We start from the raw sequence: 27,812 nt of genomic DNA on the forward strand, positions 1-27,812 counted from the left end.
TGATCTCGCGGTCCGTGAGTTCGAGCCCCGCACTGGGCTCTGTGCCGACTGCTCAGAGCCTTGAACCTGTTTCAGATTCTGAGTCTCCCTCCCTCTCTGACCCTCCCCCATTCATGCTCTGTCTCTCTCTGTCTCAAAAATAAATAAACATTAAAAAAAATTTTTTTTAATTCCTTCCCTACCCCAAAGTGATTTCCCTACCCTTTACCCATACTATATTTAAATATTACACAACTGTTGAGAGCCGCCACTCTCCATGTTCAGACTGTAAAGAATAATTTAGGGTAAGCAGTTCATGGTGGAGAACTGAACACAAGTATTTATCCCTGCCTCCCTCTCATAATCTTATTGAAATGGCAGTAAAGAAGTACGAAACGGGGAGGGGATCCATAATCACATTAGACCACATGGGCCAGGGAACAGCAGCAAACCCAGGAAACCATACTGATCCCCCGGCACGTAGGGAGCCATAGCCCAGAACGTGGGTAGAAGGCTGAAGTGGATGTGAGGCCATCCTTCCTGCAAAGGCCCAGAGTGTCCAGCGGGCCTGTGGAGAGGAAGTGGGAAGTCTGCGGAAGTCAGGGTTAACTACCTGAAGGGCTACTCCTGGGGCAGGTGCATCTACCCTTTCCCTACCCTTACTGCTATAAGGAAAGTGAGATATCACTAGGAAGGAGGAGGTTCCCATGTGGCCTTTGACCTCCTGGAGTGAAGCCATCATGGGGCACTTTGCACTGTGCACCTGCCTGCCCCACGCAGGGTCTGCCCAAGTGAAATCTGCCAGTCTACACTGACGGTCAGTCAGCCCTGCCACTCCGGGAGAGATCCACGTACTAGGAGAGAAGATGCAAGGAAATCACATAGAGGGGTATCTAACCGATCTGGCTCTTTGTTTGCAAATCAAAACTGACGACCAAACAAGTTCTAGACCTTTGAGAAGACTTAACAGCACCCTCCCACACACACACCCACACACTCATACACACACGCACGCAAACACACCCCCAAACTCCCACACCTACACACACCTACACATACACACCCCACACACACCTACACACACACACACACACACACACCACAGAAATGAACAAAGGGAACTGACCCAAGAAAAAATAAATAGGATTCACAGAACTGAAAGAGAACTTTTTAAAGTCTATATTCCTATAGAAATAATTAAAGGTATTTCATCCCTAAGACAAGGATATATATTTTTTAATGTTTATTTATTTTTGAACAAGAGAGAGATAGAGCGTGAGTAGGGGAGGGGCAGAGAAAGAGGGGGACACAGAATCCGAAGCAGACTCCAGGCTCCAAGCTGTCAGCACAGAGCCTGATGCGGGGCTCAAACTTACACACTGCAAAATCATGACCTGAGCCAAAGTTGGACGCTTAACTGACTGAGCCACCCAGGCACCCCAAGAATATCTTTTTTTTTTTAATTTGAGAGAGAGAGAGCATGCACATGCGATTGGTGGAAGTGGCAGAGGGACAGAGAGAGAGAATCTTAAGCAGGTTCCATGCTCAGCATGGAGCCCGATGCAGGGCTCGGTCCCACAACCCTGGGATCGTGACCTGAGCCGAAATCAAGAGTCGGAGGCTCAACTGACTGAGCCACGCCAGTGCCCCAACAAGAATATCGTTTTATTTAAAAAATAAAGACAGAGAATCTGAAAGAGAAGCAGCAATTAGAAACCATTGGTAGAATTAAAAACAACACCAAAAACTTTTGGTTAAAAGGCTGAAAGAAAAAATCAAAGATGGAGAGCCTGAGTGGCTCAGTCAGTTAAGCATCTGACTTTGGCTCAGGTCATGATCTCTCAGTTCATGAGTTCAAGCCCCACGTCAGGCTCTGTGTTGACAACTGGATCCTGGAGCCTGCTTCAGATTCTGTGTCTCCCCCTGTCTCTGCTCCTCTCATGCTCTGTCTCTGCCTCTTGACAATAAATAAATGTCAAAAAGATTTTTTTAAAAATCAAAGAAATCTCCCAGAATCGCCAGGAGGTCAGCCCCACCATCACTGAAGAAACAATGCCAACAGTGGCTTAGTGTCTGACTTCTAGTAATGAGAAACCCAAACAAAAACAAACAAACAACACCCTGTTTGTTTAAACCACCTGCTCTATTATTTGTAGCTTAAAATATTCCTAGCTGATGTAAGAATTAAAAATAAAGAATTCCCTGGGCCTTAGATTTCTTTTTTTTAATTATTATTATTTTTTAAATCAGTTTGTTTTATGGTCAATGAGTTTAACATTTATTTATTGTTAGGAGACAGAGAAAGACCGAGCACTGGGAGAGGCAGAGAGAGGGAGAGACATAACCTGAAGTAGGCTCCAGGATCTGAGCTGTCAGCACAGAGCCTGATGTGGGGCTCAAACCCATGAACCTCAAGATCATGACCTGAGCCAAAGTCAGATGCATAACCGACGGAGCCACCCAAGTACCCTTCCTTTTTTTTTTTTTTTTTTGTTTTAATGAAGAGATTGGACAAGGTATAAAGTAAATAAATATCATTGAGCCAAATGAATGTCTCTTTCAGATCCTATATTCTGTTAGGGGCGGGATGCAGATCCAATCTCTGCAGAATGTTAAAATTTGTATGACAACAATCATTTGGGGGACTTAATCATTCACACTAGAAGACAAAATAAGTAGTTTATTCATCTATTCAACAACTATTTATTGAGCACCTACTATGTGCCAACTATATATTGAGCACCTATGCTGGGTGCTAGGGCTATGGCAGTGAATATTCATAGTTAGTGTTCCCATGGAGCTTATAGTGCGGTGACAAACACAGACATTATCAAACAAATAGCTAATTGACTGTAATTGCCCTGAGAACTACCGAGGAAAGGTGTAGAGTACCTCTTGAGCGTATGTCTGCTCCAGCATACCTCTAATAGGGGTATCAGATCTTGGTGGGTCTTTCCTCCAAGATGGAACAAAAACTTTGATGTAGGCGTGTCCTCTGTCCCTGAACCAGTCCACAGCCAGCTGGATTCCCCGGCAAGAGAAGGCTTCTTTATTTCCATGGCTACGATGGGAAAACAAAGAAATCTGTAGAGTCACGGAAAAGGTTTCTGAAGAGTGATTTCCCCTGGGAATGTCCTGAATCACAGGCTCATCATCAAAGGGAATCAGGCAAATCTGCATTTGAAAAATAGTTCATTCTCGGCAAAAAATGGATCCTTTAACTGGCACCATGCGGCTTGCGATAGTATGTGTATAGAGGGTCTTGGGCTCCTGGGGAAGTGCACCCCAAGGATTAGTAGACACGATCCCCTTTTTCCCTGCAGCTATAAGGATCAACATAAGACGGAGGAGAGTAGCCATCTGCAGAATACTCTTACCCTAAGAGAGGGCTGTGTATGTGTTATGGGGCTTCCCAAGGAAGGAGGCCAAGGTGCCCCAGAAATTCCACTGAAGCATCAGGAAGTAGAGAGCAGTGGGAGAGAAGGCCCAAGACCAGGCAGGGCCTGGCGTGCCTTACTGAAGACTCTTTTTTTTTTTTTTCTTTTTAATTTAATTTAATTTATTTTGAGAGAGAGAGAGAGAGTGCAAGCAGGGGAGGGGCAGAGAGAAAGGCAGAGAGAGAGAATCCCAAGCCGGCTCTGCACTGTCAGTGTGGAACCCAGTGTGGGGCTCGAACCCACAAACTGTGAGATCATGACCTGAGCCAAAACCAAGGGTCTGAGGCTTAACCAACTGAGCCACCCAGGTGGCCCAAACTCTTCTCCTAAAAGGAATGAGAAGCCATAGCAGGATTTGAAGATGGGGGGTATATGTGCTGTGCTGTGATACGATCCAATGTATGTTTCTAAAAGCTCAATCTGGCAACGCACAGGACAGTAAATTGGAAGGGAGCAAGGTGGGGGTGAGATACCCAGTTAAGAAGCTGTCACTGTCATCAAAGCAAAACTGGATGGTGACTGGGACCGAGTGGGTGGTGGTGGATAAGGGAGAAGGGTAGGTAAACCTGAGAGATATCTGGAAGGGAGAATCTCCAGAATGTGGTGATTGGTTGGATTCAGGGCGATAGAGAGGAAAGCATTGAGGAGGCTTCCAGATCTCTGGCTCTTGTGTGGCTGGTGGGCTCCTCCTTGAGACGGGGAGTCCTGGGGGAGGACAGGGTGTAGAGGGAAAGACCGCGGGTTTTGTCATGGACACATACTGAGCTGGAGGAGCCCCTGTAGGTGGACATGCTGAGTTCCAGAAGAGAGTTCTGGGTGATGAAACGTGTAGGGCACCTGTGCTTACACAGCACTGGAAGCCAGAGAATTGCCTGATTGCCGAGAGGGAGTGACGGGCCCGGGAGACGGGTCTGGGGGAGCTCTGGAACTCAGAGCTGGTTTCGGCAGGGGTGGGGCAATCTCACAGGAGAGACGGAAAGGATCTCTCAGGCCAATAGGAAGCAAACCAGGAGTGCCACGCTGTGGAAGCCATGGGAAGGAGGCATCCGGGTGCTGCTCGAGGAACCCACGAAGCCTGAAAACATCCCTGAGGACGAGTCTGTGCAGGTCAGTGGTGTTTGGCCGGCGAAGGAGACGAGCGGATAGACGAGATCATGAGATCCCAGAATCAGTCAGACTTCGCCCCGGGTGCGATACAGCCTGGCCTCTGCTTCCAGCCCAGCCACACGCCCGGCCTGCAGCACTTTGTCCTGGCCAGCCACCTTCCCCGCTCCCACCACAGGACCTTTGAACCAGCTGTTTCTCCTCCTCTCAGCCCGGTCCACGCCTCCTTCTCCTGCGGATCTCAGCTTCATCTCTACTTCCTCAGGAAAGCATCCCTGCCCTCTGGTCCCCCTCCGATTCCCCTATTACGAGTCCTCACGGCACATGCTGCTTCTGCCTGGCCCTAATCTCAGCCAAATGATTACACACACCTATAGGATGAACAGGTCTCCCCCTCTTTAACTCACAAGCTCCTTTTGCTCTCCATTGAATTCCCAGCACCCACATGGCGCCTGATGATCGGTAAGGGGACAGTAAAAATGTGTCGAATGCATGAAGGGCTAAGAAGACACAGGTCCTGTGAGCCACCGGAGGGGGAACAGCCCAGGCAAGGGGGAAGAACCGGGTGGAAAGACAACGCGAAAGGCTCACTGTGTCTAGGGACCAAAGAGACAACAGAGTGACTGGCGCAGGGAGAGGGAGCAAAGGGGAGAGTTGAGAGTTCACAGAGAGCCCAGGGCACCATGACAGCCTCTGTTGAGAAGCCTGGCCCGCAGCAGCCGGCCCACCGCCCACGTCCAGACAAGGACGACACTAAATTTCCATGCTGTGCTTTCTCTTGTGTGTGTGGCCTCTCCTGCTATTTTCTCAGAGGGGATCAGGATAGGCCCAGGTTTGTAAAGAGAAGAAGGCAGGCTTTGGAAACACCAGTCAATAGTCTTGAAAGTCAGGCTTTGTGGACATACACAAGAACTCTAAATTGCTCTGACTCCAGTAACGTATTGGGAACCAGGCCTTGAGTCCTACACCCGTAGTGTCTTCCAGTTTAGAGAAAATAGTCCTTGGGCCCCTGAGGCCAAGCTGTGAGGGTTATGCAAACGGTAAGGAGAAAATATCAATGTCTGTGGTGCAAAGAAAGGAAGTGGAACCGGTCCCTCTGCCCCAGAGGAAGATGAAGAAAGAAAGGAGAGGGAGGGAGAAAGAGGAGGGCGTTCACAGGGTCCTTGCCCATGCATCCCCCACCCCTGCTTCACCCACCAGCCAGAAGGGGAGGAGAAAGTACAGAAACATCAGGATGGGTGTGAAGAGGAGGCCAAAGGTCGGTCTCCCAGCACAGTGTTGGCAGGTCACAAGGTTCTTGGAGATGCTGGGTTCAGCAGGGCACAGTGTCCACAGAGCTGCACGGCTGCCTCCGAGGAAGGGGGCAGATAGGTGGGCTGGAAGCATCACCCTGGATCCCTCGCATGCCCCCAGGCCCAGGAGACTGTCAGAGGCCTAGGGAGGGACAAAGAGGCCCCTGTGAGGGGGGCAGGGCTGTAAGCCAGCACGGATCCCAAAAAGACCAATGACCCTCCTACGTTGACCATTCTGGAAGCTAAGCCAGGTCAGACCAGCTGCTCTGTAGCAGAGCCCCGTGAGGGTCCCAGACCCCCCTCTCCCAGCCAACATCAGGTCTCAAAGCCCCCAGATGCCGTTTGGGAGAGGAGCGGGGGAGAGAGAGGAAACATGAACCCCAAGTCATCCAGAAGGCAGGAGACACCAAGATATCACACACTGGTAAGTTTAGGTTTGCCGCTCGCCGCGACCTGAACAAGTAGGGAAGAGACTGTATCTGTCTGAGGAAATAAGGTCTATTTTCTGCACACACTGGAACAGGAATACGAACAACTGATGATACCCCACCCCACCCCCACTCCCAAACATGCCTCTGCCAGCGGTGACAAGTCTGTCCTCCGTTCTCAAGCAAACATCTCACCACCACCCTTCTTTTAAAAATGGCTTCTTGGGGCGCCTGGGTGGCGCAGTCGGTTAAGCGTCCGACTTCAGCCAGGTCACGATCTCGCGGTCCGTGAGTTCGAGCCCCGCGTCGGGCTCTGGGCTGATGGCTCAGAGCCTGGAGCCTGTTTCCGACTCTGTGTCTCCCTCTCTCTCTGCCCCTCCCCCGTTCATGCTCTGGCTCTCTCTGTCCCAAAAATAAATAAACGTTAAAAAAAAAAAATTAAAAAAAAATGGCTTCTTGGGGAGCCTGGTTAAGCCTCTGATTCTCGATTTCGGCTCAGGTCATGATCTCACAGTTCATGGGTTTGAGCCCCGTGTTGGGCTCTACGTTGACAGCTCAAAGCCTGCTTGGGATTCTCTCTCTGCTCCCAACCCCACTTATACTGTAAACAAACAAACAAACTTCAAAAAAATGGTTTCTTGAGTGCTCTCTTTCCTGTGACCACACATCTGTTTGTGTGACTACACACCTTTGCTGGGTGTGTGGGTGGAGGGAGCATGTTCGGTGATGAGGCTGAACCCGATTCCTCCGAGGAGGCAAAGGCGAGCAGGGCCACAGGTTCTGGTGACGATGGTCAGGACCACAGCCTGAAGTGGCCCTGGCTGGGGGCTTGTAGAGGGGAAGGGGTTGGCAGTTCAGCAGTTCAGGAAGAGAAAAACTGAGGAATGGTGCTACCATGAGCTTCATGCAGCAAAATCCAGTCCCGTGGCCTCTCTGACCCCAGACTCCAAGATGGCAGCCCCTCAGCCAAGAGTTTCCAAAGGGCAGTAAATACGATTAAGACCAGAAGAAGCTGGAACAAACATACATCGGCCCATAGCCCTCCTTCCCTCCCTAAGCAGTGCTCTCCTCTCCAGCTTTGACTCCAGGCAAGGGAAGTCAGGGGCTGACCCCTAGAATCACTAAACTGATGTCTCTGGAATGGAGGGTTTTCATTCAGGTCTATTGTTTTGCAGGACCAGATTCCCACACGCTCCACCCCAGCCTCTCTTCTGAGCCTTCTGGTCTCTTTTGAGATGTGAGGATTGTTACCGTTCGATCCTTGCCACATTTTTTTTTTTTTTTTACCAAACTTTGAGGTTGGTAAAAACCTCATAACCCCATTATGGCTGCCATATTTCTGACCACAGAGAGCCCTGGGCCATGGCAGGATTGAAGCCACACTCAGGGACCACCTTCTCACCACGGAGGGGTCTGTCCCTAGTTGTCTGCAGAGCTCCCAGTCAGGCAACAAAGCACTTGCGGTCACCCTGGGTCCACACCCCTCGGCACACAGAGGTAAATGCATAAGCCCAAAGCATTTATTTATCTGGGCATCCCTCCACTTACTCAACGTCAATTTATGAACATCTTCAGTGAGGCTCTGTGCTGGGTCCTCAGAGACATACCTTGTTCCTGCTTCTTGGAGCTCATTTTTAATATTTGTAGAGTCCCGTGTCCCAGGCCACTTTGCACTTTGCGCTTCAGTCATTGCAACGGGCCCCCGAGGAAGTGACCTTCTTCTGACTGCACCCTTGAGGAAACTAAAGCGAAGACAGGTGCCCACCTGGCTGGTCCAGGGGCAGATCTCAGAGCCTGATCTGTTGGGTTGCAAACTCCTCCTCCCCCATCTCTTATTCCATTTATTCCTGCCCCTCCCCGGTCTCTCCCCTGACACCCAGACAGGTTAAGTCGTCTGCTGTTAAAATGCTGGAGTTTGGGGAGGGCCCTTAGGGCTTCTTAACAGTCACTGTGAACCAGCTCATCACCGAGAGCTGAGAGCCAGGCCCAGGGAAAAGGAGACAGAAGCGGTAGGTTTTGGATAAAGGGAGGGTGGTAAGGGGAAGTGGGTTGGTGCCCGAGGCAAACTTGGCCTGCGGGACAGTTACGCCTGGGGTGCCCACAGTCAGCATGGCCATTTGCAGCAAGTGGACCAAGTACATTGAGTGGACCATCACTGTATCGTTGACTATTGCCCAGGAGGTGTCTGCAGAAGTTAGCGACCCGCAGAACGGTGCCCGGGCGAGCAAGGTGGTGCTTGTGGTGGGGGGAGGAAAGGAAAAGATGCTTCCTTCAGGGCAGGAGGTGCAAAGCACACCCCTCTTTCCACTCTGTTTCTTTTTGGGGGTTACATTGCAAATACTCGGAGTTTTATCCCTTTCTTTCACCAAGAGATCTCTCCCCAGCTCAGGGCAGGGGGGAGAAAGAGAGGGTGTGCCTTCATCGCAGACAGGGAGAAACAGGTGCAGACCGAGGTAGGAGCCCAAAGCCAGCATCGGCCAGAGTCCACTCAGGGACTCAGGAGGAGGTTTGACCCCCAGCCCAGGATTGCCTCCTCCACGAACAGCCCACTGAAGGGGGCTGATGAGCACCCCCACCCCACCCCCCCACCCCCCCCGCTCCATTGCAGGCCTGAGCTCCTGTCACTGAAGGTTGGTTACTCCAGAATAAGCCAGATTCTGTTGAAGTTTCTGAGAGCTTAAAAATGTAAATGACGACCCAGACAAAAGGCCCTCGCACGCCAACATGGGGACTCTTTTAAGTAAAACCCTTGTCTGGGGCAGCAAGAGGATGTGAAATTATCAGGTGGTTTTCCCCCAAGCTGAAGTCCTTCCAAACCATTCTTTTCCTAAATTTGCCTACAGAACGCACCACGCAGCGGGCTCCTGAGAGTTTGTCGGGCAGGCAAATACGGGCACGTGTGCCGTGAAAGCCACCTTCTTTGTCACACCTGCCAGATGCTTTTAGCTCTTTCTTGAGCTCACACCCTCCTCTCTCATGTACACACACGGGAGCACACGCACAGGCACGCCCACACCCTTTGAAGGTGCAGGGCTTGTGCTTGGAAATCACTCTGTGGGCGGCCAGCCCACCAGAGCCACCTTTCCATGCACATGTGATGCCCGGTGGGGGCGGCGGTGGGGGGGGGGGTTTCCAGAAGGCTGGCAGCAGCAGAAAAGGCATCCTGGGGACCAGTCCTACAGAGATCACCTGGTGAGGGGGTCCAGCACATCCTGTGTGCAGCGGGCAAGTCGGGGCCCATCCCACCTGGGAAGGGCTCTGGTCAGCACAGGCAGGCTCTGGCCCCAGAATAAAATCCATGGGGTCAGGGGCTCCCACCCTGAGACACTTTGGAAGACTGGGCAGTGGGAAAACCAAAGATGCACGGTGCTAGAGGAAGTACAGGGCTTTGGAAAGAGCTTTGAAAGCAGAGCCTGGCATTCATTGCTCTGTGACCTGGGGCAAGTTACTTACTCTCTCTGAACCTCTGCAGAAGAAGAGAAATTCCTTTCTCAGAAAAATGCATTTATTTCTTTCATGCATGCATAAAATAATCACCTCGAATCCTAGAATGTTACAGATGGAAAGCCACTTAAGATCATTGCTGTTTAGTCCAACCTCTTCATCATATAAACAAGGGCTCAAAAACATCACGTGACTCACTCTGAGGTCACACAGCTAGGGTGCAGTCCAATACCTAGGCGCTCATCACATGTGGCCGTTTACATTTAACTTCAAATTAATTCAAAGGACACAAAATGTAAAATTCAGTTCCTTGGTCACAATAGCCACACTTCAAGTGCTCAGTAGCCCCATGTGTCAAGTGGCCATCGCTAATGGGCAGATAGGTCTAGAACTTTCCATCATCGAAGGGAGGTTTTGGTGGGCAGCTCCCAGCTAGAGGTCAGGACTCAGATCTTTGGACTCTCCCGGTGGCTCCTCAGGGCAGCACGGACATGAGCTCCAATCTTCCTTCTAAGTCCTTCCCTACCTCATGCGGCATCAGACAGCATATGAAGCAATATCTTCTTCCAAAACAGAGCGTAGCAAAGTCTGCGATACTACAAAACCTCAGAAAGGAAAATTTTCAGAAACCACGTTTCTGAGGTTAACTGAGTTTTGAGGTCAACTGATAATAACTAGACACCATGTTGGTTTCAACCACCCATTGTGTCTAAAGGGCGAGCCCCACACTTAAATCTCTCCTGCACAATGAGATCTGGCAGAGCCCGAGGGTCATGGGTCCTCTTGACACTCTGGTCGGAGGACACAGGCGGTGTCACTGTGGGAGAAGGAGCCAGGGGATGAGGGAGAGCCTCACACCCCAACCGTCTCCCAGACTGGCCACTGAGCAAATCAGGTCCCACCCACCACGTGGTGGTTGAACAATGGGTCTTTTGTCCCTGACTCGGGATGCAGGGGTGGGGGAAGGGACGGGATGTGTGTGTGTGTGTGTGTGTGTGTGTGTGTGTGTGCACATACAGGTACACACACTGAGACTTCACACAGGCACACGTGCTCTTGTTAACTGAGATGACGTACAGGCAGCAAGTGTGTGAAAGAAAGCATCGGTGTTCTGACACATTCTTCATAATAAGCCTGAGTGATGGCTTCTACTTGTCCCCCACACAGATTGAGCACGAGGGGATTAAACTGGTTACAGTTGTGGGGGAGGGGGGACCAAATGGGTTTACCTGGGACACATCATGGTCACACGCAAGTGGAAGGTGTGGTTTGAGTTTGAATTCCAAGCAGCAACAGAGATTTTCAGCAAAATAAAATCCTCCAACACCACCCTATCGAAACAATTCCTAAAAACTCTCTGGTCCCCAAGAGAGCATGCCCACACTTCCCTGTAGCAGGTGAAGTAGTCAGTCCTTCCAGCCCAGAGCCATTCGGCTCTTTTGATCTGGGATCACAGAGCTGGTACAATCTTAGGGCTGGAAAGGTCTTCAATTTAAGCAATACCCTTTTACCTTTGGAGCCTCCTTTCTATGGATGCCCAGAAGGAGAGGTGGCTCGTCCTGATCAGACAGAGGCCAGGCCCCCCTCACAACCCTCACACACCCTCAGAACCTACCAGATCCTTTTTTTTTGTTTTTAATTTTTTAATGTTTATTTTTGAGAGAGAAAGCATGTGAGTAGAGGAAGGGAGGAGAGAGAGGGAGACACAGAATCCAAAGCAGGCTCCAGGCTCCAGGCTCTGAGCTGTCAGTCCAGAGCCTGATGCGGGGCTTGAACTCACGAACTGTGAGATCATGACCTGAGCTCAAGTCGGACACTTAGCCGACTGAGCCACCCAGGTGCCCCAGAACCTACCAGATTCTTAAACATCCTTTCAACTTCCCCCTGAAATCTTGAATTAAGCAGGATTTCATAGTCTGGCCTATCTGGTGCCTACATGGGAGCATGTGTGTGGATGTTACAGAGGCCTGAGGACCAGCCCAGGGTGACCCAGCTGGCTAAAACTTGAACAGACACCACGCAAAGCACAAAGGCACAGCGCCCAGGGCCGGGCCAGCCTGGGTAGCATCATTCCAAACCTCCGTCCTACACTGCCAAGTCCAAAGTGAGTCCAAATCCCCAGGGAAAGCCACTGGCCCTGTCAGCCAAAGGACGGACACCCTCTGGACACATTTAGCACTGCGGAGAACACTCCTCTCCTCAGTCCCCGCCCATGGCTCAGCTTTTGAAAGGGGAAGTGCGTCTATTTACAGCCTCGAGTGGCCAATTTCCTATGGATCTGCCCTTTGCCTGCCTGTAACTAAGGCAAGAAGTAGAAAACTGCACTTGTGTGCGCAAAGCCTCCTCCCGGCCTATCGCGGAGGGTGGATGAGACGCTAAGATTGGCTTGCAGCTGAACGGAGCCGCGCAGGAAACGTAACAAGCCAGGGCACGGCCCTCCCATCACCGACGCACACAAAGATGCCAATACACAAACACCGACAATCGTGTCTACGGCTCAGGGGCCGTGAGCACACGTCTCCAGCCTGGCTAGGGAGCCACACCGCCGCCAGCCACCCCGCAGCAGCTCTCCCCTTCCACCCCCCCCCCAAAAGAGGGTTTCTAGTTCAAGCACATTTCCCCTCTGATTCTCATTACCTTTAGAGAAGTAGCAAAGCTATCTATTAGCCCGTGTCACAGAAGAGGAAACTTGAGATGCTATGGCTTTCTGAGTCACGCAGCTGGTTAGGGACAGGCTCTAGACAAGAAGCCACATCTGCCGAGGCCCGGTGCTAGGCTCCTCCCCAGTCATCTACTGCCTTTCTCAGAAAAGAGCCTCTCTCTGGGTCCATATGATAATAGCTACCACTTGTTGGACACTTACTCTGCGTCAGGCACTGTCCTAGGCATTTTGTGCAGCTCCAGTTCTCACAACTGCCTTCTAGGGAGGTTTTATACCAACTCTACAGATGGAGAAAGTGAGGCTCAGAGAGGTTAAGCGACTTACTTAAGGCCACACAGCTATGAAAGGGATGGAATGGGGATTAAAGGTCCATCCATTAGCCCCCAAACCACTCTTTGGACAAAACCACTGCAAAGAGGGACAGTTCTCCCACCCCGAGGCTCCAGGACGAAGAAGACTACCTCATTGCCACGTTGCTGCCGTCGATCACTATGGGTCGCAAGGAACTGGCTGGGTCTCCGTGCTCTTCTTCCAGCTCTGCCGCCAGCCCGCAGTGGGCAGAGTCCAGGGTCCCGCAGGAGCCCCTGGGAACGAGCAGGGGCACAGCACTGCTCTCGTGGGCCCCAGGGCGGCTGCCAGTCTGGATCAGCTCCTGCAGCACGTCGTTGACCAGGGCGTCCTCACCCAGCTTGCCCAGCACCCTGACCACATCATCCCGGCTGTAGCCCAGCTTCTGGAAGAACTCCATCTTGCTTGAGCGCTCCATGCCGTGCCAGCTGAGGCCCTGCTGAGGGTCCTGCCCCCAGTTTCCTTCTGGCAGAGCCACGCTGGCATGAGCTAAAGAGAAAAGGCATCCATCAGGTGTTTTCTGAGCGGCCCGGGCCTGGAGGCTGTCAGGTTACTGAGGGCAAATTATGCGTGCTCCCTCCCCGCCTTATCTGTCAGGAAATCATGTTGCCTGGTCCCCTTGGGGATTTTCAGTTGCTCAGTGTGGTTGGGGAGCCACAGATGCAATCATCCTGCTTTTACTCGTGCACTTTCTGAGGCCTTCTCCCCACCCAGGTGCCCCCGCAAGGATCCACTGGCCAGAGGAGCCAAGCGCCGCTGAGCAAACCACCCAGCACTCGAACATTTGCACACAGGCCAGAGACGTGTTTCCGAGGCTCGGGCATGGGCTGGGTTGGGCCCCCACCGCCCCAATTCATTCGTTGAGGCCCAACTCCCGGTACCTCAGAACGTGACTGCCTTTGTAGAAAGGGTCTTTAAAGAGTTGATTGGGTGGAAATGAGCTCCTTAGGGTGATTCCTGGCCAATATGACTAGTGTCCTTATAAGAAGAGGACATTTGGACACAGATAGGAACAGAGGAAAGCCCATGTGAAGGCACAGGGAAAAGATGACCGTCTACAAGCTAGAGAGAGAGGCCTCAGAAGAAATCAACGCAGCCAACACCTTCATCTCGGGCCGCTAGGCACAGAACTATGAGGCAATAACACGAAGAATAGGTAAAATATTACATATATGATATTATATGTAATACATACCACCCCTGTGGTATTGTGTTACAGCAGGCCTCGAAAATTAATATAGCTCCTCAGCTTAGAGAGGGGAAAGGGCTTCCTGGTCAATTCCATCCCCAGGAAAGCAATGCTCTGGCCCAAATTCGGCTCTGTGCTGTGGCACAGCTTTCCCCAGCAATGAGTTCAGATGATAGTGAACCTGTAAAGTAGAAGGTCCTAACCCACATTTTCCAGCGAGCATCACCGCCTGGCCTGTACCGCGGGAGTGGTGGGGAGGTGGGGGTTCAGTCTGACCCGCGCTTACAAAAAGAAGACTGAATCAACACGAACCCTCTGGACAGACCGGGTCCCTGTCTCTTTTCTACTCACAGACACCAACAGCTTTCAAAAATCATTTGAAAATACAGAAATCATCCTGCAAATATATTTCGTGTGGAAAAAAATGCAACAATGTCAAGGCGTAAAGAATAACAAGAGAGGGGCGCCTGGGTGGCTCAGTCGGTTAAGTGTCCGACTCTTGGTTTCCGCTCAGGTCGCGATCTCATGGTTCGTGAGTTCAAGCCTCGCATCAGGCTCTGTGCTGACAACGTGGAGCCTGCTTAGTCCTCTCTCTCTCTCCTTCTCTCTGCCCCTTCCCTGTTCATGCTCTCTCTCTCTCTCTCAAAATAAATAAATAAGCTTTTTTTAAAAAAGAAAAAAATTTTTAAAAAGATACACTGTCTCTCATACAAACCCCAAATCCTGCTTGCCTCTCCTGCTAAGTATTTGTTTATACCCTTCCAGTGTTTTTTCTACGTCTTGACTTGCATCTCTAACAGATACAACATATACTGTCCTAGCAGGGATGTTTTGACATAAATAGTATCATGCTACATCATTGTTTAGCAACTTGCTTTTCTTATTAAAAATGCATTTGGGAAATCTTTCTTTTTTATATATATATATTTACTTATTTTTGAGACAGAGAGAGACAGAGCATGAACGGGGGAGGATCAGAGAGAGGGAGACACAGAATCTGAAACAGGCTCCAGGCTCTGAGCTGTCAGAACAGAGCCCGACGCGGGGCTTGAACTCACGGACCGTGAGATCATGACCTGAGCCGAAGTCGGACGCTCAACTGACTGAGCCACCCAGGCGCCCCTGGGAAATCTTTCTATGCCAGTTTATCTCTCCTGCTGCCCACTGTATCCCCAGCATTTAGAACAGCACCTGGCCCAGCTGAATCTCCTGCCGATTTGCTGAATGAGCGAATGATTGGCGTGTAACCATATGCCAGATGATGGAAGTTTAGTTTGCCTGCCATTTCTCTCGTGCACATCTGTCTTGTCCCCCATCTTCTTCTCAGTATGACAGGCTCTCTACCTCCCATTCCTCCTCTCCTGCTGGCATCCCCCGCAGCACCCACGTCTTCCTACTGGATCTCAGCGTGGCTTCCTGCTCCCTGCAGGGCCGCTCCCCTTAGCGCAGGAACCCCACAGAACGGACTAGGTCTGGCTCTGGCAGGAGGAGGGATTTCCCGGCTGGTCTCCTGGACAGAGAGGCCCGGCTGTCACCTCTACTCCACCTCGGCCCCTTGACTGCTGAAACACCAAAATCGCCCCCGAGGTCACCAGGGACCTCCTCACGGGCAAATCCAACAGCAGCTCCACACACCTTGCCTTATACAAACCTCTCTGCTGCTTTCAACACGGTGGACCACACCCTTACCTCTTATTTTAAATCAAGACACTTAAGGGGTTCCTGGGTGGCTCAGTCAGTTAAGCATCTGACTTTGGCTCAGGTCATGATCTCACTGTTGGTGGTTCGGACCCCACATCGGGCTCTGTGCTGACAGCTCAGAGCCTAGAGCCTGCTTCGGATTCTGTGTCTCCCTCTCTCTCTGCTCCTCCCCTGCTGATGCTCTGTCTCTCTCTCTCTCTCTCTCTCTCTCAAAAATAAATAAATTTTAAAAGAAGTAATAATAAATCAAAACATCTTGGACCACCTCCTCTTGAAACTCTTCTCCCTTAGGTTGTAAAACTTGGTCCAAGTCTTCTAAGTCTTTCCAGTTCTTTCCTTAGTCTCTGCTCATGGGTTCAAAGACAGGGTCCTGCCCAGGCCATCGGCTCTCCCTCTCGTGCCCTCCACCTGCCCCTATACTGGAGAGACCACAACCACACTCGTGGCTCAGACCTCACTAAGCACCAGGCACGCACAGCTACAAATCTGTGAGGTAAATGGCATGCATGCTATTTGAATAAGTTCTGTGGGAACTGAGAAAATGCTGTCATTCGCCAAACATTGGCTGAGTCTGTCTACTTCAGCAGACCGAGTCTACTTCTCAAAGTGTGGTTCAGGAAAACTCGGGGGGCGAGGGTGGCCCAAGACCCTTTCAGGCAGTCCTCAAAGTAAGAACTATTTTCATAATGACACATAATAAGGCGTAACGTGCTTTTTTCCACTCTCATCCTCACGAGCATGTCATGAAGTATTCCAGAGACTGAGTGTCGTGGGATAACCCCTGGCGGTCCTCTGGTAAGCCAGATATTAATTAGAAACTTGCAAATACTGGGGCGCCTGGGTGGCGCAGTCGGTTAAGCGTCCGACTTCAGCCAGGTCACGATCTCGCGGTCCGTGAGTTCGAGCCCCACGTCAGGCTCTGGGCTGATGGCTCAGAGCCTGGAGCCTGTTTCCGATTCTGTGTCTCCCTCTCTCTCTGCCCCTCCCCCGTTCATGCTCTGTCTCTCTCTGTCCCAAAAATAAATAAACGTTTAAAAAAAAAAAAGAAAAAAAAAGAAACTTGCAAATATAAATCGGTGCCAGTCTTCTTACAAATTTTTTTGTTTTGGGAAAATATAGTTATTTTGCATAAAAATACATTATTTATACTAATGTAATGGTTTATTAATATTTCAAATAAACAAATGTTTATAATTGCCTGATTTTAGTTTCTAATAAGGTGCTTATCAGTGGACGGATATAACTCACATAAACGAAAGCTCTTCGGCATCCTCAATAGTTACGAAAAGGAGTTCTGAAACCAAAAGTTTCTTCTTAAATCCAGAGCTTTCTAGTAGGCATTTCCCAGAAGATGGTCCCGTGTAGGGAGCGAATAGTCATGTTATGCAGGGTCCCAGGACAGAGGCCCAGTGTCTTTCTCACACCATCCATCCACCTGTCCCACCCACACCTTCTTCATCCCCTACCTAACTCATGCTACAGCGTCCTACAGGCCTCCCTCAGCAAACCATTTGGCTCAGTCCCTGTTTATAGCCAGCAGGATATTTCTAGAACAAGTGTGACCATGTCACCCCCTTCCTTAGAAATATCCTCAGGATGGGGCACCTGGGTGGCTCAGTTGTGTGGGCCTCCGACTCTTGGTTTGGGCTCAGGTCATGATCCCACAGTTTGGGGGTTCGAGACTGATGTGCGGGCTCTGTGCTGACAGTGCAGAGCCTTCTTGAGATTCTCTCTCTCCCCCTCTCCTTCCGCCCCTCCCCTGCTTATGCTCTCCCTCTAAATAAATAAATAAATAAATAAATAAATAAATATCCTCAGACCCCATGTTGACCTACAAGAAAGACACAAATGCCTAAGCAGCCTGCTGAGCCATCATCATGTCGTGCTGGCCCCTGTGCAACTCACCACCCACCCTGGCCCACCTGGCCCTTTCTCTTGAGCCATGATGAATCTCTCCTGGCTCCCCAAGCCTTCTAGAAGGTTCTCATCACCGTGTTTCTGCATATGCTTTCCTTTCTACTTGGAATGCCCTTTTTGGTTTGGCAAACTTCAAGATTCGGCAGAAATGCCCCTCAAAGTGGTCACACCTAAGTCCACAAACAGAATGAGTGACTTGGTCATCTCATCTACCAGGGACTTTGCTCACAGCTCTGCAATGACACATTGGATCGTCACTTATCCGTATCTCAAGACACTGTGTACTATGTTCCCACCTCTTTGCCCTCAGAATCACCAGCACCTGGCACAGTGCTACTATATCTAAGGACTTTAATAGGTTTTTCTTCAGTGGATGCCCAAAGCTGAAAATAATCTTCCCTGCTCAAATATTTTTTCTTGGGTTCCCATCTCATTGAATGGTGTGCCCCAGACTAAAGAAGACATCTCAAGGTCATGTCACCTACTAGGCACCAGGCACTGTGCTGGGACCCAGTTCCATAAAAACTAATATACGGTCCAATTTCAATTTGTTTACAACCTCTTCAGGAAAACAGACCAAATAAGTAAATACCAAGCCATCAATCATGGCAATAAGCACAATACTTTCAATTAGGAAAAAAAATGTGCTCTCAAAACTCAGATGAGGAGTGACTTATCTTCCTTTGAGGGGACAGGAAAGGCCAGGAAATTTCCCACAAAACTGGGCAACAGAGGATGCGCTGACATTTCCCAGTGGGGGAAGGGCCATGGCATCTCTCCCAGGGGGTTCTGGGAGGGCCTCCTCACCACACTCCACCCACCGCTACACCAATCTAGTCCACTGACAAAAGATTTCTGTCACTCCATCCTGTACAGAGTCTCCTCCTTGACGGGTGACCAGTCCTGCTCCTTGGGAAGGTTGTTCTCTTGGGCTGGGGTCCAGCTTTGGGCCAGTTTCTGGGGAGGAGGAGGACACTCACCCAGCCTGGCAGGCCCGACTCACACCGGGAGTCACCTACTGTCCCTGAAAGACCCTTGGGCTGGCTCTCAGCCCTGCAGAGCTTCACTGGGGCTCTTCCCTCTGCCTGGAGGTCTGCCCCTCCTGCCCCAGGCCGGACTCCCCTGTCGCACCTGTCCCTCCCACACCCCCGCCAGCCCAGCTACACCCCCACCTCCGCCCTTCCTTTCTTACACATACGTGCGGCTCTTGTTTTAATTTGGGAGAAAGATCTCGGGGGGAAAGCTCTGTTTTTCCCCATTGAGGATGATGTTAGCTGTGGGCTTTTCATAAATGGCTTCTATGATGTTGAAGTATGTTCCTTCTATCCCGACTTTTTCGAGGGTTTTTATTAAGAAAGGATGCTGAATTTTGTCAAATGCTTTTTCTGCATCGATTGACAGGATCATACGGTTCTTCTCTTTTCTCTTATTAATGTGATGTAAAGAAATTGTGGTTTATATACACAATGGAATACTACGTGGCAATGAGAAAGAATGAAATATGGCCTTTTGTAGCCACGTGGATGGAACTGGAGAGTGTGATGCTAAGTGAAATAAGCCATACAGAGAAAGACAGATACCATATGTTTTCACTCTTATGTGGATCCTGAGAAACTTAACAGAAGACCATGGGGGAGGGGAAGGAAAAAAAAAGTTAGAGAGGGAGGGAGCAAACCATAAGAGACTCTTTTTTTTTTTTTAATTTTTTTTTTCAACATTTATTTATTTTTGGGACAGAGAGAGACAGAGCATGAGCGGGGAGGGGCAGAGAGAGAGGGAGACACAGAATCGGAAACTGGCTCCAGGCTCTGAGCCATCAGCCCAGAGCCCGACGCGGGGCTCGAACTCCCGGACCGTGAGATCGTGACCCGGCTGAAGTCGGACGCTTAACCGACTGCGCCACCCAGGCGCCCCATAAGAGACTCTTAAAAACTGAGAACAAACTGAGGGTTGATGGGGGGTGAGAGGGAGGGGAGGGTGGGTGATGGGCATGGAGGAGGGCACCTGTGGGGATGAGCCCTGGGTGTTGTATGGAAACCAATCTGACAATAAGTTGCATATTAAATAAATAAATAAAGTTATAATGTATTACATCCACAAAAAAAAAATTTTGGAAGAAAGAGGAGAAGGGAAGAGAGAGGAGGGGTGTGAGAAAGAAAAGGGAGAGGGAGGAAAAGTGAGAGAGAAGGAAAAAGAAGGACTGTGGCAGACAGCATGAACGTCACAGTTGGTGCTCACAGAGCTCTTCGCTGTTTCCACACCACCTTCACTGAGAGCCTCTCTCCCTTGAACTTGCCGTTACCCCCGGTTGGGTAGACGGTGGATAAAAGTAGCCCCTTTCTTTCAAAAAGTAGGTGAAGAAGCCGAGGCTCAGAGTGGCACCGAGAAAAGCCTATACGGTTAGTAAGCGGCAGAGGCGGACAAAAAGTAGAAACCCAAAACAACGTGTTGCTCTGAGTTGTGCTCAAGATGGAGGCAGCGTCTTGTTTTTGCAGAAATCGAAAAACCCGAAACACAACCGCCCGGGGTGACTTCTCTTTGGTCACAAAGTAACAGCTATGAGGAGAGTCCGGGTTAGTGTCGTAACTTTGCAGTCTGACATCTGCAGACCGAATCATAGACATCTTCGCAATGAAAAACCTTGGGGCTTTTACCTGGGGCAGGGGAGGGAGAGGGGTCGCGTGAGGCCTGCCCTCTGCAGCTCTCCAGGGCACCCACGAGTTCCAAAAGAGCTCCCTTTCTTTTATTTTTATGATTTAAAGAATTGTTTTAAGCTTATGTATTTATTTTGAGAGAGTGGGGGATGGGCAGAGAGAGAGGGGTTGCGGAGAGAGAATCCCAAGCAGGCTCCGCATTGTCAAGCCCAGAGCCCAACGCAGGGCTCGGTCTCATGAACCGTGAGCTCACGACGTGAGCCGGAGTCAGGAGCCAGGCGCTTCGCCAACTGAGCCACCCAGGTGCCCCGGAGCTCCCTTTCTGAGGAAACTTTTGAAAGGTCATGCGTGGGACAGGAGAGCTGTTTTTACACAACATTAACTGAAAGAGTTCACCCACTTCGGAGGCTTTCTTTTGCCCCCTTGAGATTTCAAAATCAACTTCATTTCCTTTTAAAACTTCTAAATAAGGGAGAAACCTGAGGTGGGGGCCTGTCCTCGGGAGCCTCCGCTGGCCCTCAGGCCAAAACCCTCCCCTTGAGACGCCATGGTCTTTGAGCCGCCAGCAGTTTCTCAACTGCTTTCTATTTTTAAGTCCTGAAAGTCTGAACGATTTCATTTGAGTTTGCTTCCTCAAGCTTGACTGGAAGTCACAAATAGCACAGATAATTAGTAACCCTTTAAAAATCCTCGGTCTCCTCAGGAGCTGTAGGACGGTCAGCCTTGCAACACTTCCCGATGGTCAATAGTCAAGGGAGCCATGGAGATGGGCTCGGGTAGAATCCAAAGCTGGAGGTGGCCTAACAAAGCAGCGGGAAAGGAAGGGAGAAAGAGGGAGGGAGGAAAGGTGGAACTTTATTAACAAGGAGCACTAGGGGTGCCCGCGTGGCCCAGTCAGTTAAGCATCTGGCTTTGGCTCAGGTCATAATCTCACAGCTCGTGAGTTTGAGCCCCACCTTGGGCTCTCTGCTGTCAGCGCGGAGCCAGCTTTGGATCCTCTGTCCCCCTCTCTCTTTGCCCCTCCCCAACTCTCTCTCAAAAATAAATAAACATTAAAAAAAAAAAAATGAGAATTAGATCAGACTGGTTCCTCCTGGAATCAGCCAATCCAGGTTGAGGGCCTCTGGACCTAGGGTCTGTAACCTCTGACTGGAAGACCTCCTGAGGAAAAGAATACAAGGGAAACTGAAGAAGGAGAAAAGGAGGCGACATTAGAGGGATAAGACATGTAGAGACTCAGTAGCTCACATGTGCCCAGTATTTTACAGATAGAAGGGACAGCCTTGCATATTGCCTTTGGAGATACCAACATCTGCGGGAGACGGAAAAGGATTCGTTACTCATGACTCATGTTGCAAGTAAGAAAACTGAAGAAAAGAGAGGTTTTGCCAACTTACCCAGGGTCTCACAGCTAATTAATGGGAGGGACTAGACTCCCAAGGGATTCCTCCTACAGCCTGGCCCAGAGGGTGCTGCCCAGGGCTGCTCAGGGGGCCACAGAGCAAGGTGAGCCCGAGCACCAGCCCCAGGAAGAATGCATTCATCACGTTGCCCCTGACCCTCAAGTCTGTTCCTGGTCACCTCTGCCAGTTCTAGAGAAATCCACCCCATCATGATAGCCAGAAGTCACCTGCATGATGAGGAGAAAAGTTCTCATAGACACGGTCCATGCAGTTTTCTGGCTCAGCTCTGATCAGTGGGGTTGTCAGTTAGATTTTGGGGAAGTCACAGAGAGGCAACGACTTCAGCCCACGAGATTTGGGTTTTGGGTCTGGCTTTTGGGGGATTTTTTTTTAAAGGGAATTATAATTTTTTTAAAAATGTGGTAAATTATACATACCACAAAATTTGCCATTTTAACTATCTTTAGGAGTGCAGTTCGGTGGCATTAAGCAACCATTACCAGCATCCATTTCCAGAACTTTTTCGTCTTATAAAACTGAAACCTTGGGGCGCCTGGGTGGCTCAGTCGGTTGAGCGTCCGACTTCGGCTCAGGTCACGATCTCGCGGTCCGTGAGTTTGAGCCCCGCGTCGGGCTCTGGGCTGATAGCTCAGAGCCTGGAGCCTGCTTCCATTCTGTGTCTCCCCCTCTCTCTGCCCCTCCCCCGTTCATGCTCTGTCTCTCTCTGTCTCAAAAATAAATAAAAAACGTTAAAAAAAATTAAAAAAAAAAAAAACTGAAACCTTGTCCCCATTAAACACTAACTCCCCACCCTCTTCCCCCACCTGCCCCTGGTAACCATACTCCTTCTTGCCATCCCTATGAATCTGACTACTCTAAGTACTTTCTACAAGTGCAATCACGCAGCACTTGTCCTTCTCTGACTGGCTTATTTCACATAGCATAATGTTTTCAAGTTCTGCCCTGTTGCAAGCATTTGTCAGAATTTTCTTCATTTTTAAGGCTGAATAATAGTCCATTATGTATATGGACCACCTTCTGTTTGCCCACCCACCTGCTGACGGACATTTGAGATGCTGCTCCCTTTTGGCTGTTGTAAATAGTGCTGCTGTGAGCATAGGCGGCCTGGTCTTGGGTTTTCTCCTTGAGCTTGTCCCTTGCTCTTCCGTATTGTTATACGTTACTTCGGATACACACACAAGTATATACACACAAGCCCTGATCCATACCCCAGGGCAACTCTGAGTTAAAAAAAAAACAACAAAAACCATCCTCCTTATCTTCTACACCCAACCTATTCACTCATCAGGTATTGGCATTCCTGGCCTGGCATCACCCGGCCTTGCAGAGGAGTTCATAATCCTGGACGCGTGGCCAAGGTTTCTAACAACCACAGCGAATGAGCCAAAATTGTCTCCATTGCCTCCGATTAAGACTTATTTCCATGTCCTTCTGGGCCTTCTTGGAGCCCGCAGAGCCGTCCTTTAGGAGAGATGGGGTTTGGGACTGCGGTCAAATATTCCTGATCTGCCGGGAAACTAGACACCCACAAATCAATATCTAGCATGAAAGAGATGTTTTCGGGAGCGTGGAGACAGGCTGAAAACGTGCCTGAGCATTCTCGACTTTCTGATTTCATAAAACTAAAAGATCTTCGAAGACCACAGCAGGAGTTGTCCCTTACACCTAAGAGTTCCTCCGATTAATCTTTCTCCCACGAAAGCCCTCTTGAAATTAAATTCAACTGTGCTAAAACGAGCAAGGATTTCACTTTTTTTTTTTTTATCTGTGCACTTAAAATCATGTGAGGCACGGGAAATCAGACTGCTCAGAATAACGCTAATCCAAGGACTGCTCCCCAACTTGCTCCCCGCCCCGTATATTCTTGTGTCTCTCCTCCAGCCTTGGACCCAAGTCTGCACAGCACCTGTCCTACTGAATGATGGCCGGAGCCAGGCACTCACCAGCAGGGCGCGTCGCTTCGGCCCCCACAGTGGACACCCGTGCTCCACGCAGCACCCCCAGCTCCACGCCCGCCACAGTCGGCCAGGTGTCATCCAACCTGAGGGATGGGCCACGAGGCCATTAGGAGGCCCTTCATGCCGAAGCTCCCCTTCCAGGGTGCCACGGTCACGTTCAGCTGCCAAGGTAGTTTTGCTCTGAGTTGTTGTTTTTTTTGTTTTTTTTTTTTAAAAAAAAAAAAAAAGGAAAGGAAGAGAGCAATCAAATGAGGGAGGCAGACTTGAAGGCTTCGCCCCGGCATGAGTCACCGAATCAAAGTTTAACAACCACATGCAAAACAAACTCTCTGAGGGCATGGGCTGGCTGCACAGGAAAAAGCCAGGAGAGGCTCAGAGAACAAAAGTGTTCACAGGCGGAGGGCGAAAGCTTCCGCTCCAAGTTCCACTCGTGCCTTTGGCTGAAAAGAGTATCTGATCCGAGGGGCTCCCAACCTTACAAGCAAAACGAAAGCATGCAGGAGTGAAAAGTGTCAGGCGAGAGGAAGAATAGAAATGCCTACCAGATAAGGGTGCACAGGGGCTCGGGCGTGGAGAGGCCCTGTCCCTTCTAGCACAGAGTCCCTAACAAGTCCCAGAGGCCTTCGGGCTAAGGGCACTGGCCTCTGTCTCTAACAGGACTCTGAGCTGTCCTCACTGTAGCCCTGCATGGGGTGGGCGGCTGCTTGTCTCCATCTGGGAGGGGGAGCCTGACCTCAGGGCCTCCTGACCACGGCATCCTGCAGCTGCCTCGCTGCCAGCGACAGAGGGTGCGGGCAGCAGACCCTGAACTCTTGTCGTCTGTTTCCTGCATCGCTGGATGCCCGTCGGGGGTAGAGAAGGAGGAGGGAACACAAACCACGGCAAGCCCATCTCCCAACAATGACAGGGCTCTAATGTCACTTGTCCAAGCACACGGTGAGCCAGCAGGTAGAGCTGGGTTTAGAGTCTGAGAGTTGTTGCTTAGGAAACTGGACTCGGCTGGTCTTCTTGATTTATCCCCCATCTGCCTCCTACAGAAGGTGTGAGGCTGTCTAGAGTATTAAGACACAGAACGGGAACACTGACATGGTCAGTGTTGATTACACGGTCAGAAATGATTAGAACAACAGAAACCAGAACATGGTACTGGAACCCAGATTAAAATAGTCACTTCTGGGGCGCCTGGGCGGCTCAGTCGGCTGAGTGTTCCACTTCGGCTCAGGGCATGATCTTGTGGTTCGTGGGTTCGAGCCCCGTGTCGGGCTTGACAGCTCAGAGCCTGGAGCCTGCTTGAATTCTGTGTCTCCCTCTCTCTGCCCCTCCCCCGCTTATACTCTGTCTCTCTCTCAAAAATAAACATTAAAAAAACATTTTTTACCAGTGACTTCATCCGAGCACTAACTCTAGCCTTGTTTTCCAGCACAATGGGTTTTCTAAGAACAAGCATGATTTCTGTAGCGCCTCCAAGTGTACTCAGTGCCTTCCATCGGAGCGTCCTATCCCCACGACAGCTCTATGGCCCCAGAATTGTTATCCCCACTTTTGAGATACGATCCAGGGTAACTCAACTGCCTGAGTTCCCTCAGAAAGTGGTTGGCTCAGGACTGAAACTCGGGGCCACAGAGCTCCAAAGCATACTCTCTACACGTGGCTTCTCCACTCCCAAATACCGAATGAAGCACGAAGGGTTTCCGAACGAAATAAACACTCTCCTGGCATTAAATGTTAGGGGAAATCTAAATCCTTATGCTGAGTAACACATCAGACACCATCTTCAATTCAAGTCCTATAGAAGCTCAGAGGCCAGTGGAGGGGGAAGGTAGCAACGAGCCAAGAAGGGAATTCTCTGAGGATATTGTCCACTGCCACCCTGCTTCACACAACAGGGGCCTGGACAATGAAACGTAAGAATCCTGGTTTGTGTCCGACCCCAGGCAAAGAGCACCTCTGTGCACAGGAGGGACCACAGTGGCCAGCACCAACCAGTTCCGCAGGAAAGACATTTGAATGTGCTCACCTATCAGACAGGTGAATACTTGGCAGAGGCCCCAGAGTTCTGTGTCTGAAGACTTGGAGACATTATTGAAGCCACAAAAATTGTGACTCAGATGTCTCTGTAAGACAAGGACCACCGTATGGGGCCATTCTAGTATCCGATCTAGAGAAACCCCAGCTGATTCCTCCACAGCTAAAATGACTTAGGGGCACCCGGGTGGCTCAGTCGGTTAAGCGTCTGACTCTTGGTTTCTGTTCAGGTCATGATCTCACGGTTTCGTGGGTTCGAGCCCTGCACACTGTCAGTGCAGAGCCTGCTTGGGATTCTCTGTCTCCGTCTCGCTCTGCCCCTCCCTCCCTCCCTCCCTCGCTCTCTCAAAATAAATAAACTTAAAAAATTATTAAAACGGCTTAGTGGCCATGACTTGGAAGAGCCAAAAGACTTAAGCCACAATTTAGGCTATTTATTCCCAACTGAATGAGAAATAAGGCCTGCCAGAGGTAACAATTTTAGCTGCGATATCACTGACCCAAAACTAGACTCTACCCACAAGAGCCGTAAGAGAAGGCAGCAGCTTTCCACTTGCAGGGGTGACCGGGCGTGTGTCTACATCTCTTTAAAGCCGTTAGAGGGGCGCCTGGGTGGCTCAGTCGGCTGAGCGTCCCACGTCAGCTCAGCTCATGATCTACAGTTTGTTGGGTTCAAGCCCACGTCAGGCCCTGTGCTGACAGCTCGGAGCCTGGAGCCTGCTTCGGATTCTGTGTGTCTCCCCCTCTCTCTGTTCCTCCCCCAGTCGTTCTCTGTCTCTCTGTCTCTCTCTCAAAAATAGATAAACATTTAAAAAAAATTTTTTTTTAAATAAAATAAAGCCGTTAGAGCACTGAGAAACTGGGTAGCAGGCCCAGCATTCTTCCCCCTTCTCCCCGGCTTACAATCGGCGTGGACTCTGGCGCGAGGCTATTTCTGTCCCCTCTGGCCCTGGTGATGATGAGACAGAGGTCTGTGCTTTCAGGAAGTGGCCTGGAGGTGTTGAGACAGTGGCTCCTAAGTGTGTGGACACAGACCCTCCCCAGGGAGGGGTGCACAAACGTGTAGCTAGATGTGCCACTGTTTCGGTGGTCCCTGGAGCCCTGGGTCAGCCACCTCCCCTCTATCTAAGGCATCTGTGAGCACCAAGAACTATCTTGCTTTGCATGTTTTCTCAGTGAGCTGACGCGGCGCCTAGGTAGTTGCAGCAGGGGTACCGACAGGCGAGGGCTCAGCCCTGTTAGATACCCCCCCCGTGCCCCCCCCCCCGGCTCCCGCCCCCGCCCAGGCCGCTGCAGTGGGAGTTCTGTTCCTCTGTCCCCTCGCCAGCACTTGGGAGGGCGAGACATTGTGCTTTTTGCCAGTCTGATGTGTGAGAAATGGTATATATCACTTCCCATGGTTGTTTTGACTTTCGTTTCCCCAATCACTAGGGAACTTGGGGATCTCTTCATGTTTACTGGCCACGCGAGTTTGCTTTTTTCCCTCCACTGCCCGGTGTCCTCTCGTGTGGCCTTTTTCTTACTGATTGTCATTACCCTTCACCTGTTCTTCCTGTTAACCTTTCATCTTTTGTGTATGCCATAATTGCTGCTAGTCTAGCACGTGTCTTTGAGCTTCGTTTATGACGTGTTGGGGCCTGAAAATGTTTTGATTTGGGGGTGGTCAAAATTATGGGCTTTTCCTTCATCATCTGCGCTCTCTGAATCTTGTTTAAGAAATCCTTCCCTATCCTAAGAGAAAAAAGGAAAAGAAAAGGGAAAAGAAAGGAAAAGAAAAAAAAGAAAGAAAGAAATCCTTCCTTACCCTGAAACTGTAAATAGATTTTCCTATATCTTCTCTAAAGTTGTAGCATTTTGCTTTTTCTAATCAGGTCTTGAATCGTGATCTGGAATTTGTTCTGATACCTAAGCTTATATCATAGTTTGGTGTCACAAACTCAGAGTCAGACTGCCCTGTCACTTATCCGCTGTATAAATAAACGTGAACACATTATTTAATCTCTCTGTGCCTCAGTTTCTTCCCATGTAAAATGGGGATAATTATCATATCTATCTCACGGAACATTATGAGAATTAAATTAGTCCATGCATGAAAAATGCTTAGAACAGCGCTTGGCAGGTATTAATTGCTGACAGATGGCTGTTATTATTTTGAGCACAAACTCCAATAAAAATGCGATTACTAGAAGTTATTATGGCAAAGTCTAGCACCCGGGAAACACTGAGCGACCATCAGAGAGCTACAGAGAC

The 27,812-nt window shown here is 50.1% G+C and overlaps 1 protein-coding gene across 1 annotated transcript in view; it reads right to left on the reverse strand.

Moving 5' to 3' along the window:
* Nucleotides 1–24,192, reverse strand: part of ZC3H12D (zinc finger CCCH-type containing 12D) — a 34,211-nt gene extending 10,019 nt beyond the window's left edge. Inside the window, exons 1-3 of the mRNA XM_023254494.2 lie at nt 23,523–24,192; nt 12,808–13,183; nt 2,901–3,040 (exon numbers count right to left, since the gene is read on the reverse strand). Of these exons, the coding sequence (XP_023110262.1) occupies nt 2,901–3,040; nt 12,808–13,112 (445 nt within the window). The 5' untranslated portion in view covers nt 13,113–13,183; nt 23,523–24,192. The remainder of the gene's footprint in view (nt 1–2,900; nt 3,041–12,807; nt 13,184–23,522) is intronic.
* Between the last annotated feature and the right edge of the window lie 3,620 nt (nt 24,193–27,812).

This window comes from Felis catus, chromosome B2, assembly GCF_018350175.1.
Source record: "Felis catus isolate Fca126 chromosome B2, F.catus_Fca126_mat1.0, whole genome shotgun sequence".
Classification (NCBI taxonomy): domain Eukaryota; kingdom Metazoa; phylum Chordata; class Mammalia; order Carnivora; family Felidae; genus Felis; species Felis catus.